Here is an 18,265-nt window from a genome sequence, read left to right on the forward strand (position 1 = left end):
CTGGTAAAAAGGATCCAGCAGCTGCACCTGTATTTAAAACAACAATGTTCAAAAAGGATTACAACCGTCGACAACAGGAACTAAAACCAACCCCGGAAATAACCACACCAGAGAATTATCTTAGAGCCACCAGATTGTAAGTAAAAACACAGTTTAAAGATGCAGCATGTAAGATCTGACTATTGTTTAACTATTATAGTAAAAACTGCCAGCTTAAATCTTACATAATGCATCTTTAAAAGTCTGAACATTTATGTTCTAACTCATGACGTCAACTGGCAGACCATCGTCAGAGTGTTTTTGTGTACCTATGGATAATGTGTGACATGGATACCAGTAATTAAGAGTGACAGGTTACTTAAAGGGCCAATCCCGATAATTTTTTGGAGAATAAAACTGCTTAATTTTGTGTTAAAATGCCTTAAACCCTCTACCTACGAGCCGAGCAAGTAACTCAATATTTGCGATACGTTTGCATATAACTTAAATCCGTCTGTCTTCATCTGGAAATGGAGACCAGTGTCTCAAACTGTATTATACGGTGTCTAGATAAAACCAGACCTTTTTTTTTAATAAAAATAATGTGTAGGTGAAATTTACCGTCCGTTATCAAGTACAGCACATGGGTCATTCACTGTATAGACCTCTCAAGAAATGGGAATCGATTATCAGGTCACCCAACGAAAAATTGACCCCAAATCTTAAAAGGGTTACGTGTCCAGATAAGCAGTTTTGGCGTTCACGTTCAAACGACTCAACATTTTGAGCTGAAATTTTGAGACAAGGTCAATACACCATTCCTATATATTTTGGTGCTTAAATTTCATACGTACTCAGACTTTAATTTTTGAGACTCTGTTCTAATCGGGATAGTCCCTTTAAGTTAAAACTTCAAACAGTGATAACTGCGCTCAGAAAAATGTAATATGAATGAAATTTTCAATATTAAGAGTGACAGGTTACTTAAGTCGAAACTTCAAACAGTGATAACGTCACTCAGAATAAAGTAATCAGAATGAAATTTTCAATATGTTAATTTTGAATTATCTGTTTTGGAACAATTATAGCAAGAATGACTAGTTCTTTATCTAAGTCTTACATTATTTGTTTTTCTGTTGCAAAATTTGTAATTGTGGAACAGAATTGAACCTTTTTTGGTCTAATATTCAGAGACCCGAGGTGCGCAATATGTTGGGAGAGAGAGGGGGGGGGGGGGAGAACATTGTTTAACATCCACTCGACACAAACCACGTCATTTTGGGATTAACATATGGTTCAATTTTATTAATTCGCTGATGCGTAGGGTTCTTTAGCAGTGAGAGGAAACCGGAAGACCCGGAGAACACCCACGAGGTTGGACAGGCAATATATTGTTGTTTGTTAGGAATTCAAAATCTTTCAAATCTCAATCAGCGGCTTTATTTCAATGTCAAAATTTCCATCCTTTGTATTTCAGAAAAAAGAAATCCGGAGAACCAAATATCAGACAAACTGACGCCGAGATAACTGGAGTAGATGTTGTTACGTTTGGATCCGAGTCTGGATCTAGATCTGGGAGTGCGAACACGACACCACGACCAGACACTACAAACGTCTTGAAACAACTTACACCCATACCACCAGCAACGCCACCAACTAGATCCGTTTTACGCTCAGCAGGTCTGTAAAGGTTTTTTAAAATGAAATGAATAGGGTTTAATGTCCTACAGTTCTGCTCCGACTGGGCTAATGAAGACGGGCACACTCCATACAGTGTGCTATGAGGGAAATTTGTTCGAACAGCGGCACTACAGTGTGCTATGAGGGACATTTTGACTGCCAGCGGCACTATGGCCTACCAGTATATGGAATTCCAACTGCTAAGGGATCTTTTATGTGCATGCCAATGTATACACGGGACCTTAGGATTTCATCCCATCCAAACGATTAGAAAGCTGTCCTTGTCAGGCACTCCGTCCTGCATCACTGACAAGGGGAAATCCCACCTGAAAAACTTGATGAACTTTCTCGGCTAATGCAGGGATCGAACACGCCACCTCCAGACTAGCACGCCAGCTTTTTACCCACTTAACTACTGTGGCTCCGTAAGCTTTTATATTAAAGGGACAATAACACTCTTGCTGGCTTGACAGCTCCAGAAAATAAAAAATAGCCTTATTCTAAGTACTAGATGTGTTAGTGTCCTACCTGTTGTGTAAATTATCCATTAAATCCTATTTTACTTGTCCAGAGGGTTCGAAAATATTTTTAAATTGAAGTTTCATTTGAAAAGGTTTACGTTAGACGTTTCAAACCATTATGTTGAATTTTTCAAAATTTTAAAATTAGGTGTGTTAAGATGAAATTTGTATCATCAATTAATTGGAATATTGTAAAATAGTACAATTTGTTGACCAGAATAAAGATTGGGACATATTATTCAGTTACAACAAGAGTGGTATTGAGCCTTTAAAATTCCCCGGTTGTACGTGACAAGGAGTAGGGTCGCCTGTCCAACCTCGTTGGTTTTCTCCGGGTCCTCCGGTTTCCTCCCACTGCTAAAGACCCCTATGCGCAAGCGATTTATTGAAATGGAATTAAACCATATGTTAGTCCCTATGACCTAGTTTGTGTCGAGTGGACGTTAAACCCCATTTCTCTCTCTCTCTCTTTTATATTAAAATAGCTTAATTAAAATGCCTCTAGTGACCTTGCTTCATCAGTGAAAAGGGGGGAATATTCTGGTCATTGTCCATCTCACTCACACAAATAGATTAAGCCAGAGGGTAGTGGAGTAGAACGGAATGAGACCACTGATGGGGAAATACAATTTGTATGTCAGTATGGTACATAGATATTTTTGGCACACAAATATACAACATGATAAATAAAATCATAAAATTATAAATAAAACATTTTTCCGAACTAATTTAATACTGGGGCCCCTGGCTGCAGCCCAGTCTGCTATTCCCCATATATCTCATCTACCAATTTATTTGGCAGACAAATGTACAACATGATAAATAAAAATCATAAAAAATTATAAATAAAACATTTTTTGGAACTAATTTAATACTGGGGCCCCTGGCTGCAGCCCAGTCTGCTATTCCCCATATATCTCATCTACCAATTTATTTGGCAGACAAATGTACAACATGATAAATAAAAATCATAAAAAATTATAAATAAAACATTTTTTGGAACTAATTTAATACTGGGGCCCCTGGCTGCATCCCAGTCTGCTATTCCCAATATGTCGTCTGTGCCTCCCCTCTACCAGTTTATTTAAAAAAATCAACATTAGAAGTTAATTTAAAATTAACGCTTTCTTTCATTCTGCACTTCCAAATTTTAATTTTTCTCTTATTCAGGTTCAGCAAAAGTGCAAGAACGTGTGAGTTTTGTTGAACCAAGTGTTACACCAAGTAAACATTACGATACAGAATCAGTGAAAACCTGGGATGATTTAACTGATGGTTTGGTAAAATATCCAGGAGAGATGCCCATCCTCGAAAAACTAAAATCAAAATCTGAAGGGAAAATATCAGAGGTGAAATCGCAGAGCTTGGAAAAGAGATCCGTCAGTGCTCCAAAAGAGAGACATCGAGAAATATCAGTGTCTAATCTACTAAAAGTTGATCCAAATCAGAAAATTATACCAAATTATTTGAAGAGGAATAAATATGACGACAAGGGTTAGTACCGTATTTACTAATATTATTTTTGGACCATGAACTGGGTTCTTCTTGGTCGTCTTCTTGGTAGCAAGCTTTGAAAAAAGCCTACGGATCTACCTATTTAAATATTGTTGACATGGAGCATAACATGCTTGTTCTTTGGACAATTTTTGTGGGGTTGGATGGCCAAACTGTAAGCGTGTGCACGTTGTACCATTGTATCAACTGGCATGGTTTTGATTCCCCGGTTGTACGTGACAAGGATTCAGGTCACCTATCCAACCTCATCGGTTTTCTCTGGGTCCTCCAGTTTCCTCCCACTGCTAAAGACCCCTACGCGAAAGCTAACTATTGAAATAAAATGGAACGATATGTTAGTCCCGAAATGGACTAGTTTGTGTTGAGTGGATGTTAAACCCCATTTCTCTTTTTGTTAATAAGGAATTTCTCGGATTTAATAATTTTTCTGCTTTTGTATCTGTGGAAACAAATTCAAATTTGACTTTTGGTATACATGGGATACTGTGATGTCTGGGAGTGCTCCTTTAATATAATTTATTAGAATTTAATATTATTTTTTCACAATTTATCTGTTCCCCTCCAGTTCCAGAAAATGATGAGGCTTTATACCACATCAAGCGAATGAGGGAGGAGTTGGGTTGGATTACAGACATACCACGACATGCTCCAGGTTGTAAAAATATCATGGAGAAAATAGTCGCCATTCCTGTCGAAAAAATAGTAAGCAAACGTTCTATCATTATATACAATTTTTACTCATTTTAATACAAAAATTTGACTATTTTCAATTTCAACTAAACCAAGAACTGAATTCTTCTGATTTTGTCCATTTAGTAATGCCAAATAGTGCTGGGTATTTCCACTGTAGTCGCAATACGATACGTTTTGCAATTCAGGTACAACAATACGATTCATACAACGATTCATAACCATGTCAATATTTACCAAGAAAACAACAGAATAAAATAAATAATTCATATTTTTAGTCCTGACGATGTAGAAAAAAAAAATAAAACTGTTTTATATCACGATGTTGATGTGGATCTAAATAAGAACCAAAACAATTTATATGACTGACTCTGACTAAATGAGACACATAAGTATAAAATAATTGAAACACAACTATGCTTCAATATAACTTCTGTATTCAAAAAACTATGATAGTAAATGGCTGAGACAGTGTGCTGGGAATGTAATGAAAAATTGGTCAATGTTTTGTGCCATTGCTCAGCAATCTCGTGAATGTCATTATGCTAAGCTTTTTGTACAAAAAATTGGTCAATGTTTTGTGCCATGGCTCAACTAAAGGGCCTGCGACGTGAATGTCATTATGCCAAGCTAGTCAAATATAAAATCATATCTCCTTTTGTACAGGGGGGTTGGATGGCCGAATGGTTAGCACACGCGCACTGTATCAAATGGTCTGTCATTGAGTCAACTGGCGGGGTTTCGATTCCTCTGTTGTACGTGACAAGGAGTAGGGTCGCCTGTCCAACCACATGGGTTTTCTCCGGGTCCTCCAGTTTCTCCCACTGCTAAAGACCCCTACGCGCAAGCGAATTAGTGAAATAAAATTGAACCATGTGTTAGTTCCGAAATGACCTAGTTTGTGTGGAGTGGACGTTAAACTCGATTTCTCTCTCTCTCTCACTCTTCCTTTTGTACAACTAAGTGTGTATTTTTTTTTCTTTTGCCAGGATAAACTAACAGCTATACAAGAAGACAGTGGTGACTTTCTTTATTGTTTACCGCGAAATCGTCACGACCCTAGAGCAAAATACGACCCCTATGACCTTCAAGTTGTCTCGCCTAACGAAGCCCGATTACACAAAATCTACTGGACAATAAGTGCTTCATTTATTACTATGGTAAGTCCTATGAAATTCTGAGGGGTTGGATGGCCGAATGGTTAGGGGGTGTGCGTTGTATCATACGGTCTGTCATTGAGTCAACTGGCATCGTTTTGATTCCCCGGTCGCCTGTCCAACCTCGTGGTTTTTTCTCTGGGTCCTCCGGTTTCCTCCCACAGCTAAAGACCCCTATGTGCAAGTGGATTATTGATATAAAAAAATTGAACCATATGTTAGTCCCGAAATGACCTGTTTTGTGTCGAGTGGACAGTTGTTGCATGGCTAGATCTATTTGTTAAGGCCAACTCAATATTTGTCAAGGTCGCTAAGATGTAAATAAGGTTAGGGCACGTGATTGTTGGCGAGATTGTAGGTTAGTCTTAGGGTAAACGTTAGATCTAGGGGTTAGGGCTAGGGTTGGGATTAGTGCTATCCCTGTTTACATCTCGTGACCTTTGACTAAACTTGACGTTGGCCTTATTACATAGATCTAGCCATTGTAGCACACTGTATTTTTAGTGTATACAAGTGAGATAATTTGTATTGATATTTTCAGTGTATTCAAGGGAGATCATTTGTATTGATATTTTCAGTGTATACACAGGAGATATTTTCTATTGATATTTTCAAGGGAGATAATTTGTATTGATATTTTCAGTGTATACAAGGTAGTGGAGATATGCAGGATGAATCATCGAATACACCAGCTTTATGGTGGATGTGGGAACGACGACATTTCTATCAAATACATCTCTTAAATATCTTCGTTAAATTCAGGTAAAATATTTTTTTTTTTTTTTTTTATACTTTCGATGGCCTACACTACATGAAGATCTGACCGGTTGTAATTTAAGATGAGGTGACGTCAGAGGGTGTGAGTGGCTTTTGACCCTATGCTGTCAGACATTTATTAATCAACCAGCGTTGTAGTAAAACGAAATTTAGAACTATAAAAACGAAACAAAATAGGATCTGTGTTTTAATCAGATTGTAATATTTAATGATTTTTTAATAATCACAGATTACAGAAAACGTTTAAGAATTGGTGTAAAAATATCCGTAAACAGAAGAATTCGGCAAATCAGTAAGTTTTATTATGTTTTATTTCAAAATGTGAATGTAGCAGTCATGTTGTCAGGGTTTTTGATACACGACTCGAATGTCCCAGCTCTTTATCTGTCCTTTGGCCAAAAAGAAGCTTAGGGATTTTTCAAGCATCCCATAGTTATACTGCCGTTGTAAAATAGGGGGGTTGGATGGCCGAATGGTTAGCACGTGCGTGCTGTATCATAAGACCTGTCTTTGAGTCAACTGGCGTGGTTTCGAATCCCCGGTTGTACGTGACAAGGAGTAGGGTCACCTGTCCAACCTCGTGGGTTTTCTCCAGGTCCTCCAGTTTCCTTCCACTGCTAAAGACCCCTACGTGCAAGCGAATTATTGAAATAAAATTAAACCATATGTTAGTCCCGAAATGACCTAGTTTGTGTCGAGTGGACGTTAAACCCCATTTCTCTCTCTCTCTCCTTGTAAAATGTCTTATTTTATAACTCCATTTACCTCATGTTAAGGCTGATGATATATATGCACTAAATGAAGTAACCGAAACAGCGGCAAATGTAGTAGATGCGTATATGCACACCTTTTGTCCTAGGGTATAACCTCCTGCAAAGACCCAGTATTATTGTTGTTGTCGGGTTTTAAAATGACAACAACTTACTTGTGAAAGGAGGGATTGGGTGGCTGGATGGTTAATGCATGAGCGTTGCATCATAAGATCTGTCATTGACTCATTGAGTCAAGTGATGTGGTTTCAAGTCCCCGCTTGTACATGACAAGAAGTAGGGTTGCCTGTCCAACCTCATGGGTTTTCTCATGTCCTCAGGTTTCCTTCCACTGCTAAAAGACCCCTATGCGCAAGCAAATTATTGAAATAAGGTTTAATTCCGAAGTGACCTGGTTTGTGTCGAGTGGACGTCAAACCCCATTTCTCTCTCTCTGTCTGTCTACTTGTGAAAGAATTTGACTCGAATTTGCATGCACACATATTAGTGCATATTTCGAGATCCCCCTCTTCCAAGAGAGCCTTACACCTCTTTAAAACATTTCCAAGATTTGTTAATGTTATAGTTACTATACTTTCTTATGTCCATGTTCATTATATCTAAGGTTGGGCGAGAAAGTTCATAGGGATTTTCTGATGTGGTTTCCCCTTGTCAGTGGTGCAGGACAGCTGTCTAGAATTTCGGATGGGACTAAAAACCTAGGCCCCATGTACAAATTGGCGTGTACGTAAAAGATCCATTGGCAGTTGGAATTCGATATAAGAGTAGGCTGTAGAGCTGCTGTCCGGACAAAATTTCCCGGAGCAGAACAATAGGACGTTAAAGACTATTTCATTTTATTTAATTTCATTATATCTAAGAGTTTTTCGAACAAATTTTGCACGTATTTAATCACACACAAGAATGCAGTCTGTTAGGACACGGAAATCTGTTTAGAGTAATTTGAACACAAGAAAGAATCTCTGTAAGGAGTATGCAAGTCTTCTGACAAAAAATGAACACTGCGAAGACAAAAAGATGGACTCTGACTGCTGCCAAGACAAAAGAATGAACTGTGCCAAGACACCAGAATGAACTTTGCATGCAGAATAATTTTTTCTAATCACTACGTTAGCTACATGTAAATTAAATCACTCACTGGATGTATTTATTTAAATGAACGAATTGGATAACATTGTAAAACTTGAGCCAAGACTCTCTCAAGTGAAACTGACGGTTGACTGCATGCATTTAGTCTCAAAAGATCAGAGCTAATCCAAGAATTGACAGTTTGCTGCATGCGTTTAGTCTCAAAAGATCAGAGCTAATCCAAGATTTAGGTGAATCGACAGTTTGCTGCATGCATTTAGTCTCAAAATATCAGAGCTAATCCAAGATTTAGATGAATCGACAGTTTGCTGCATGCATTTAGTCTCAAAAGAAGAAAGTGGATATATTATAGTCAACATATATTAATTTCTTATTTCTGAATTAAAGTTTGGATCATCCTGGTAAGTAAACTTTCTTTAAAAGATATATTTTTATTGAAATCACAGTTTTTAGTAGAGAATGGTAGAAATCACTGTTCGTTATGTTAGTGAAAATAATGGCATTTAGAATGCCAATCGTTCTTGTAAAAATTTGTGACTGGACTTTTCAAATAATAAAAGTTTTCTATTTATTGACAAGTATTCGAATGAAAGACTGCCTCCCTCCAACATGTTATTGTTTTTAAGTAATGTTGTGATATTTGAATGAAAGCCCCTCCCCTCTAGTATTAATGATGTGATATTTGAATGAAAGACCTCCCTCTAGTAATGATGTGATATTTTTTATCAAATCTTCAAGAAAGTTACTTGTTTTGTTTTTCAAAGAGTATTCTCAAGCAAATATAAGACAAGCATCTATAACAAATGTCTATAGACAAGCGAAAACAAATGTCTAAGACCAATATTTAGTCGGGCAATAACAATAAATTTATATGGCAAAGAAATATATATTATAGACAAGCAACACCAGGTGTCTATATATAGACAAGTAACAATAACAATGTCTATGGGAAATATATAAACAAGTAACAATAACAATGTCTATGGCAAATATATAGACAAGCAATAACAACAACAACTGGCAAAAAATATCTTGAAAGGATTTCATGTAATATGAAGGAAAGGATGTTTTTGTAAGTTCATGTAACTTTTGTTTGATCCTTTTACTTTATAGTAAGAAAATATGTATACAAGCGATAACATCAAATCTGGCCCCGAGTTCACAAAACATTCTCAGACTTAATTAAAGCTGAACTCTGATTACAAAACTACAGAAATAATTAAATTAAAAAAATTACCTACATAATCGCCATACTTGTTTTCAATTTGTAGAACAATCATGGCAATTGTACGGCTTATGAAAACACCCATTTTATACCTTGTCAACCACACTGTCCACATCCGGCTAGCAATATTCCAACTACCAATAACCTGCTGACTGATTGAGGGTTTTTCACTATCAGTTTACTGAAAATATTATTGCTATTATGCCTAATTAGACAACAAAACAACAAAAGTTTTATAAATTCTTAACTTAAGTCAGAGAATGTGTTGTGAACTCGGGGCCAGATATTTTAAGTTTATAAATTCTAATTATTTTGGTTTTCGCTTATTTCAGATATTTTCAGCATCAAATATACCACACCTTGTTTTTTCTGTGGAAACAAAAATGCGCCAGGAAATATTTTATTTTTGTGGAAGTATCGCGAAAAGGACGGACAACTCATAAAGCTACGACAAGAGTACGGAATAATTCGACCAATTTGTCAAAAGTGTCACTCAACATTTCAACCAGAAACAACCAATGATGATAAAGATGAAGATGATATAAAAATAGAAGAATTGTGATTGATGCTTTGGTTAAAATTTTTCAAGAAAGGCTTATACTGCTGTCTTTAAGCTGGTTCTAAATCTGACAAATACATTCAAAAATAGATGATAAAAAAAAGAAAATATTGAAAATTTCAGTCAAATTACTTAATTCAGAACAGAGTTGTCACTGTTGGAAGTTTGGACTAGAAATAGGCATCAACTGTGTCCGCACCATCTACGAGAATTGCCAATCGTTTGATTGACAGACGATAACCCCAACCACATATTCTCGATTATCAAGTAACATTCTCAATTCTCTGTAGTGACGTCATTACTAACAGTAAACATTAGCTTGGTCCGCCATTTACTGATTTAATTGTTAAATGGATGACTATTTTGAGCTTGTCGTGTAAAAAAAGGTCTAATTAATAATTTCTATAACATCTGAAGCCTAAAGACTTGCAATAGGCAGATTTGACCCTTGCATAATGTATGTTTAATGTCCACATCAGTACTATTATGTTCTTGGATCAGGAACTGGTCCCAAAGTGCTACTCATCTTGTTCTTTTTCTTAGAACTCCCATTGCTAAAAAACCTTTCGTGCAAGCGAATTATTGAAATAAGATTTAACCATATGACTAGTTTGTGTTGAGTGGATGTTAAACCCCATTTCTCTCTCTTATTTCATTTCATTTCATTTCTGCCCCACCTCTGCTACTCTTTTAAGGGAGTGCTGCCATTCCCCCTCCTGTTTTCTTGTTACTTCGTAAAGAAGATGGAGAACTTTTCATCAAACTCAAATCTAGATTCAGATCCACTTGTTGTCAAACTTATGCTTTAAATGTCTTTCAAACGAATATGGTTTAACTTCTGTATTAAAGCGAGAATTTCATATTTTCTAAGAAAGTCAAAACATAGTTATTTATATGTCTTTTGCTCAATAGGTTGTCAACTCACTATTATACGATCATAGGCTATCTTTCTCACACTTAAAAATCTTCACACCGGAAATAATAACACAATTACCCCAATTACTTCCCTTGTTTTTCTATTCTCCACCATGGAGTAGTTATCTTCAAACGTTTGAATTTGAAGAGGAAAATGATATTTTTGCCAATTTCTCAGCTGGCAATAGTGAATTATAGGATTAATAGGATTATTCTTTAACAAGGTAGGACTGTTTATAGATACCATCTATTTTAAGGCTTTATTTTAATAAATTTTAAAAATATAACTTAAAAATATGAAATTGCAACTTTAAATGTTTTACTTCAAATGTCAATCTCATTAAAACACAGAACCTATTTTGTTTCATTTTTTATTGTTCAAAATTTCGTTTTACTTGTCTTCACAACACTAGGATCTGGATGAGTTGTTATATAAGCCGCGTTTTGGTTAATGTGAGGGTGATTAGCCAATGAAACGGTCTGTTACGACGAGTTCTTGGCGTGTGATGCACGGAACTGTGGGTAAACCACTAGAAACGTCAACGCTGGTTGATTAATCAATGTCAGACGTCATAGGGTCGAAAGCTGCTCGTATAACGTACTTCTGATGTGACCTCCCCTTACAACCTATCAGGTCTTTATGTTGTAGAGGCCATTCAAAGAATAGAAAAACGAAACAAAATATAGATCTGTATTTTAATCTGATTGTTCAGATGTTATAAATTTACGCATGTCAAACTGATCAACAATCTGTAAGTATCTTCTTTAATTGGCATTTAGTAATTGAACAAATTAACACAAGTTACAATTTTATGGATACACAATTACTGAGTTTAATACTAAGCGACGTTTCGACGAGGATACTCTCATCATTATCAAGCAAATGATACAGGTATATGAATAGTAGGCAAATATATACAGAATATGCAACAAAATAACAACAACCTTGTGTCAATCTGTAAAGCGGTGAACACACTAACCGAATGATTCAGTCGAATCAATCCACGTCGAAATTCGCCTAGTGTGTCTACTGTCATTCGGCCGAATGAAACATGTTTGATATATTCTGCTGGTGTGTCCGTTTCGCCGAAGCATTCGTCCGATTGCAGAATTCGTTAGCCAATCACCACTGATGTCAAGGGTCACATGATTTTCTGGAGACAAAATGGCAACTAATATCGAGACTTTGAATTCCGAGGAAAGCATCGAAACTTATTACTTTATGGGAGGAGGAGGTTTGTCTATATGATACCTCCCTGCCGGATTATAAAGATCGTAACCGAATGATTCAGTCGAATCAATCCACGTCGAAATTCGCCTAGTGTGTCTACTGTCATTCGGCCGAATGAAACATATTTGATATATTCTGCTGGTGTGTCCGTTTCGCCGAAGCATTCGTCCGATTGCAGAATTCGTTAGCCAATCACCACTGATGTCAAGGGTCACATGATTTTCTGGAGACAAAATGGCAACTAATATCGAGACTTTGAATTCCAAGGAAAGCATCGAAACTTATTACTTTATGGGAGGAGGAGGTTTGTCTATATGATACCTCCCTGCCGGATTATAAAGATCGTATAATTTTTCGACACCGTCGAATACCGCGTAAAATTTTAAAAATTCACAATGCTGCAGCTATTTTCCTCTTTTTATTGGTCGCGGCCATGTTTAATAATGTGACTTATCACGTGAAAGATGATTCAGACGATTGGTGAATCGGGCGAAGCATTCGCCGAGTTTGTCCACTCATTCGGGCGAATCAATTCAGTGACGATTGATTCGGCTGAATGATTTGGCCGAATCATTAGGCTACTATGTCCACCACTTAAGTAGTTCAAGAGAAACTGAATACAAATACACAAGGTCAGTCCTTAAAAATGTTGTTGCTTTTACAATTATTCTGTTATATCTACCTCTGGAGGAAATGGTGTTTCTATGTTGTAAATTGGGATGTATATATTCTTTGTCTTATATTTCAAGGTGTTAAAATTATATACAGAAATTTTATGTAACCAAAAAGGAACAACTCACAATTTAATAATATCCAATCGATTGAAACATCTTTTTGCTGTTTTATATATCATATCAGCTGAATTTCTTAATCTTAAGTGGTTACTCACTTTTCTCATTTGAACAATAAATATTTCATAATTCTCTTCTATCTGTTGTTTTTATATGTGTCTTCACTAAGTTGGAATCATGGAATGCTTTGATGATGCCTGAGTTCTCCAGTACAGTACAATAACCAACATCCCAGTGATAATGAATGCTTTTTCCATAATTACTTGCATTATTTAAAAAATTTATGAAGCTTTGCCGGTGAGCTTTAAAGATCTCCTGAAAGTTGGAAATCTTGTCTTGTCACCCCCCCCCCCCCCCATAGCCCACTGTGTGACATAATATCCGTCCGTATGAGGCCGCTTGGTGCACAAAAGTAAGACACTCAACCCCATTTTCATTTCATTGTTGAAACAGTTTTGTTGATAATTGTCTCTATGACAACGACCATGACGATCTCTCCTGGCTACGACTGGATGCCGATAAGACCCTTATTGTAATTAGTAGTATGGTATGTCAGAAGGTATCACAAAATTGAACCATATGTTAGTCCCAAAATGACCTGGTTTGTGTCAACTGGATGTTAAAGAGAAAGAGAGAAGCAGGATTTAACATCTCTTTAACAATGGTACTCCAATAAAACAGTCATTTCTCTCTCTTAAATCATTTATCGAAGTAAATATATATGTTTGTCCTGAGATGACCTAGTTTGAGGCAAGTGGATGTTAAACCCCATTTCTCTATCTCTCTTAATCCTTCTTCATTAGCTCAGTCGCTGCAGAAAAGTACAATACATGAATTATTGAAATAGAACTGAACCATATGTTAGTCTCGAAAAGAACCCATTTCTCTACCCCTCTCCCATAATGGCTGTGCATGTTAAATAATAGCGAACTATTTTTATCTTTCAGGGTTACGTTATATAAAACATTATTTATAGCCAATGAGATACTACAGGGTTGTTTGGTGCACGTCAAGACGTTATGTGAAGTAGCAAGAGGAGGTTGTAAGAACGACAAGGGCGATATGAGTATTATATCGCTGGTCAAATTAGATAAATCAAAAACTCTATCGTTACAAACTTTTAAAGATATACAGAAACAACAATGTTCGACAGCGTTAACTCAACTTAATCAACTACGAGAGAATGTCATAGATATCGTCTGGCAATCATGTGCTGTAAGTATTCTAAAATGTGGATTGAAACAAAAATTGATGGTTCATTGACTGAGCGGTGCCGAATGGTTAGTGCATGCGCGCTGTATCATAAAGTCTGTTATTGAGTCAACTGGCGTGGTTTTGCTTCCCTGGTTGTATGTGACAAGTAGTAGGGTCATCTGTCCAACCTCGTGGGTTTTCTACGGGTCCTCCGGTTTCCTCCCACTGCTAAAAACCCCTATGCATGGTTTCCCCTTGTTAGTGGTGCATGACAGAGGGCCTGACAAGGATGGTGGTCTAGTCATTCGGATGGGATGAAAAACGAGGTCCCGTGTATACATTGGCTTGCACGTAAAAGATGCCTTGGCAATTGGAATTCGATATAAGAGTAGGACAAAGTGCCGCTGCCCGGGAAAAATTTCCCCTCATAGCACACTGTATGGCGAACAAAACATTTATTTATGAGACAGATGACAGATAGTAGGGGTGTAGCCAGAGAAACCTGCTGTGCCTACCTAATACTTCAAGTAATAAAAGTCAACAATTATAATGCACCCCCAGCTTTTTAAGTCTGTCATAATGTTCTTAATAATTTCACTGTCTTTGTAAATGTACATGTTGGTCTTATTTCAGGCAGTAGCAGAAATGGAAGGTGTACAGACCGGAATTCGACCAACGAGTGAGAAGAGAGTGAGAATAGAAGATCCGTTCGTCACGTCATCGGCCATCTATTATTTACGTAATTCTAAATATAGACTGAGATTAAATCTGGGAAAAGATCCTGTTATTGACCCCAAGAAATCAGGAGTAAATAGTAAGTCTTTATTGCAGGGCCCCCCCCAATTCCCCCCCCCCCCCTTGTGAAAAAATTGTCGACCATAAAAACAATAGATATACATTGTCCGTCAATTTTACAGCACCCCTTGAGAACACTTCCCACCTCCCCTCTCGTTACTCTGGGCTAGATACAGCCCTGCTTTATTGGGTCTGTGCAGGCTTTTCAATCATAATTTTACCAATTTGATTAAAACACAGATCCTATTTCGTTTCGTTTTTTATAGTTCAATATTTCGTTTTACTTGTCTTTACTACACTATTATCTGGAAGACTTGTTATATAACCCGCATTCTGGATGATGTGAGGGATTAGCCAATGAAACTGTCTGTTGCAGTGAGTTTGTATGTTTAAATAGTACAATCTGTTTAAAACACAGATCTTTTTTTGTTTTGTTTTTTACAGTTCAAAATTTCGTTTTAATTGTCTTTACTACACTATTTATCTGGAAGAGTTGTTATATTACCTGCATTCTGGATGATTTTAGGGATTAGTCAATGAAACGATCTGTTACGGCGAGTTATTGGCGTAAGATGCTCGGAACTGTGGGTATCCCACTAGAAACACTCAATTCTGATTGGTCAATCAAATGTCTGACGTCATGGGGTCAAAAGCCGCTCCTATGACCCCTGACGTGACCTTTCATTACAACCGGTCAGATCATCGTGTAGTAGAGACATTGAAAGTATAAAAAGAACGAAACGAAATAAAGATCTGTATTTGAATCAGATGATGTAGCAGGCTGTTGACAGGGTAAACTTTCCCTCATAGCACACCGCATGGCATTAAGCCCCAGGGAGTCACGGTGGCTAAATGAGTAAGATGCTTGTTCGCTAGCCTTGAGATCGCTAACCTGAAGATCGCGCGATAGCTCCAGATGTCGGCCGAGAAAGTTCAGTGGTGCAAGACGGGGGCAGCTGTCTAGTCATTCGGATAGGACAAAAAAAACAAGGTGCTGTGTACACATTGGCATTCATGTAAAAGATCCCTTGGCAGTTGGAATTTTATGTAAGAGTAGGCCATAGCACCGCTGTCCAGGGAACATTTGCCTCATATTACACTGTATGGTCTATGCCCATCTTCATTAGTCCAGTTGGAGCAGAACTGTAGGACGTGTAACCCCATTCTATTTCCTTTCATTTCCACTATCTGTAGAAATACTGAAAAGTGAGAAAATTGTTTTTACACCTTGTCACTTTCTCTTTCATTTCCTTGAGCCACGGTGGCTCAGTGAGCATGACGTTGACTCATTAACCTGAAGGTCCTGTGTTCGATCCCTGCATCAGCTGAGAAAATACATCAGGATTTTCCGCCTTGGTCCCCCGTTGTCATTTTCATTTCCTCTTTTTTTCAGAAGACAAACCTTTGTATGCAGAAATAGCAAAATGGCGGAAGATTTTAGCGAGAATGGCATCGTTTTTGCAATCGGTGGATTATCTACTGATGGATTTATTGCGATGTTTGGTCAAATCTGCTGTAAAACAATTATTGGATCAGTTTGTTGTTTCGTATCATGCACATGACGACGAGGACCAACCTGATGAAGTGGTAAACTTTTTTTGTTTAATTTTTAATAGAATTAAAAATACATTTAAAATAGTTTAAATAATATCCGGCTCTGAGATATGTTGGTTGGATGGGTGGTCGATTGGTCTAAGCCATTTGCTTTAGATCATAAGACCCGTGTTCCAAGCTTGTATGTGTCCGAGAGTAACGTTTTTCTCTTGGTCCTCCAGTTTCCTCCCACTTCTAAAGACCCTTATGTGCAAGCAAATTATTGATATAAACTTGAACCATATGTTAGTCCCAAAATGACCTAGTTTGTTTAGAGTGGAAGTTAAACCCCAATTTATCTCTATACATCAAAATACTTTGTACAATGAAAAAACACTGTGGAAAGCTTTCAACTGTTGCCATTTGATTTGCATTATATAAATGTCACTGATATTAAAGATACATTATGTAAGATTTAGATAAAAACCTAGCCAATCGTGCTATGATAGTTCGAAAATAGATGATGTAAAATGAATAAATTGAAAATTTCATTTAAATTACTCTATCGTGAGCGAAGATATTACTATTAGCCTTTTGAAGGTTTGACAAGACGTGTGCAATAATTTCAACCACCGTACTGGTTGTTCGAAGCTAAGTTTCAGTCCTCCATTTTTAGCTTAATCAAAATATGGCTGAACTGTTCTAATCTATTTAATATCGGAGTAATCCGATAATTTAGAAAACATTTCAGGTATAAAGAAAGACCTGCAATTAGCAGATTTAGCTCTTGCATAATGTATGTTTAATATATATATGTTTTATCTTATTACAGGGATCTGTAGCGGGATCTGATTCATCATTATCAAACAGAAGTTCTTATTCATATAGACCATATAAACCCCAAAATAACAGGTACTTGTATATAAACTCATTCATATAGACCATATAAACACCAAAATAACAGGTACTTGTATATAAATACATTCATATAGACCCTATAAACCACAAAATAACAGGTACTTGTATATAAACTCATTCATATAGACCCTATAAACACCAAAATAACAGGTACTTGTATATAAACTCATTCATATAGACCCTATAAACACCAAAATAACAGGTACTTGTATATAAACTCATTCATATAGACCCTATAAACACCAAAATAACAGGTACTTGTATATAAACTCATTCATATAGACCCTATAAACACCAAAATAACAGGTACTTGTATATAAACTCATTCATATAGACCCTATAAACACCAAAATAACAGGTACTTGTATATAAACTCATTCATATAGACCCTATAAACACCAAAATAACAGGTACTTGTATATAAACTCATTCATATAGACCCTATAAACCACAAAATAACAGGTACATGTTTATACAGTTATTTTTACTTGTAGGTCTAATACGCCTAAGCATATTCCATTCTAGTCATTTTAGATTCTGTTTATTTTATGTTAGAATATTTTCCAATAACCCAAAGTATTGTTCGATGTTTATTATTTATTCTATACTTAATAAAAACTAGGGCTGCAACGATATGCCAGGCCACGATATGCGCATCACAATTCATAGTCTACGATACAAATTAATCGCGATATAGGAAATTAATCGCGATATAGGAAATAAATTTAAAAAATGCTGTTAAATTATGACAGTCTTTCACTGGGAAAATTCGAATTTCTACTTTTAGTTTTAGGATTTACTTTAAATGTGGTGTTTTCTCGCGATTGGTCAACTGAACAGATTTCATTGAAAGCAACTTAATTTCCAGCTTGATTGGATAACCAGACTGATATTTTAATCTTGACGAAATAGTTATAATAAGGCAC

General features: G+C 36.6%; 1 protein-coding gene and 1 long non-coding RNA gene across 2 annotated transcripts; both read left to right on the forward strand.

The window, feature by feature from the left end:
- On the forward strand, positions 1-3,667 carry LOC130012991 (uncharacterized). Its single transcript, XR_008788260.1, has 3 exons — positions 1-136; positions 1,457-1,659; positions 3,351-3,667. It is a non-coding gene; the product is annotated as an uncharacterized LOC130012991 (long non-coding RNA).
- Positions 3,668-3,709: 42 nt separating this feature from the next.
- On the forward strand, positions 3,710-17,361 carry LOC126821340 (uncharacterized). Its single transcript, XM_056101064.1, has 9 exons — positions 3,710-3,728; positions 4,261-4,397; positions 5,375-5,545; positions 6,186-6,304; positions 6,549-6,611; positions 13,847-14,114; positions 14,727-14,907; positions 16,282-16,475; positions 17,254-17,361. Exons 1-9 carry the CDS (start codon positions 3,710-3,712, stop codon positions 17,359-17,361), a joined length of 1,260 nt encoding a protein of 419 aa, XP_055957039.1.
- Positions 17,362-18,265: the final 904 nt, after the last annotated feature.

This window comes from Patella vulgata, chromosome 5, assembly GCF_932274485.2.
Source record: "Patella vulgata chromosome 5, xgPatVulg1.2, whole genome shotgun sequence".
Lineage (NCBI taxonomy): Eukaryota > Metazoa > Mollusca > Gastropoda > Patellidae > Patella > Patella vulgata.

What these genes read in the sequence shown, in the direction of transcription:
- LOC126821340 (XM_056101064.1), top strand. An exon ending in GTGCTTCATTTATTACTATG is followed by an intron (nt 5,546 to 6,185) that starts GTAAGTCCTATG and finishes TGATATTTTCAG; the next exon opens with TGTATACAAGGTAGTGGAGA. An exon ending in CAGAAGAATTCGGCAAATCA is followed by an intron (nt 6,612 to 13,846) that starts GTAAGTTTTATT and finishes TTTATCTTTCAG; the next exon opens with GGTTACGTTATATAAAACAT.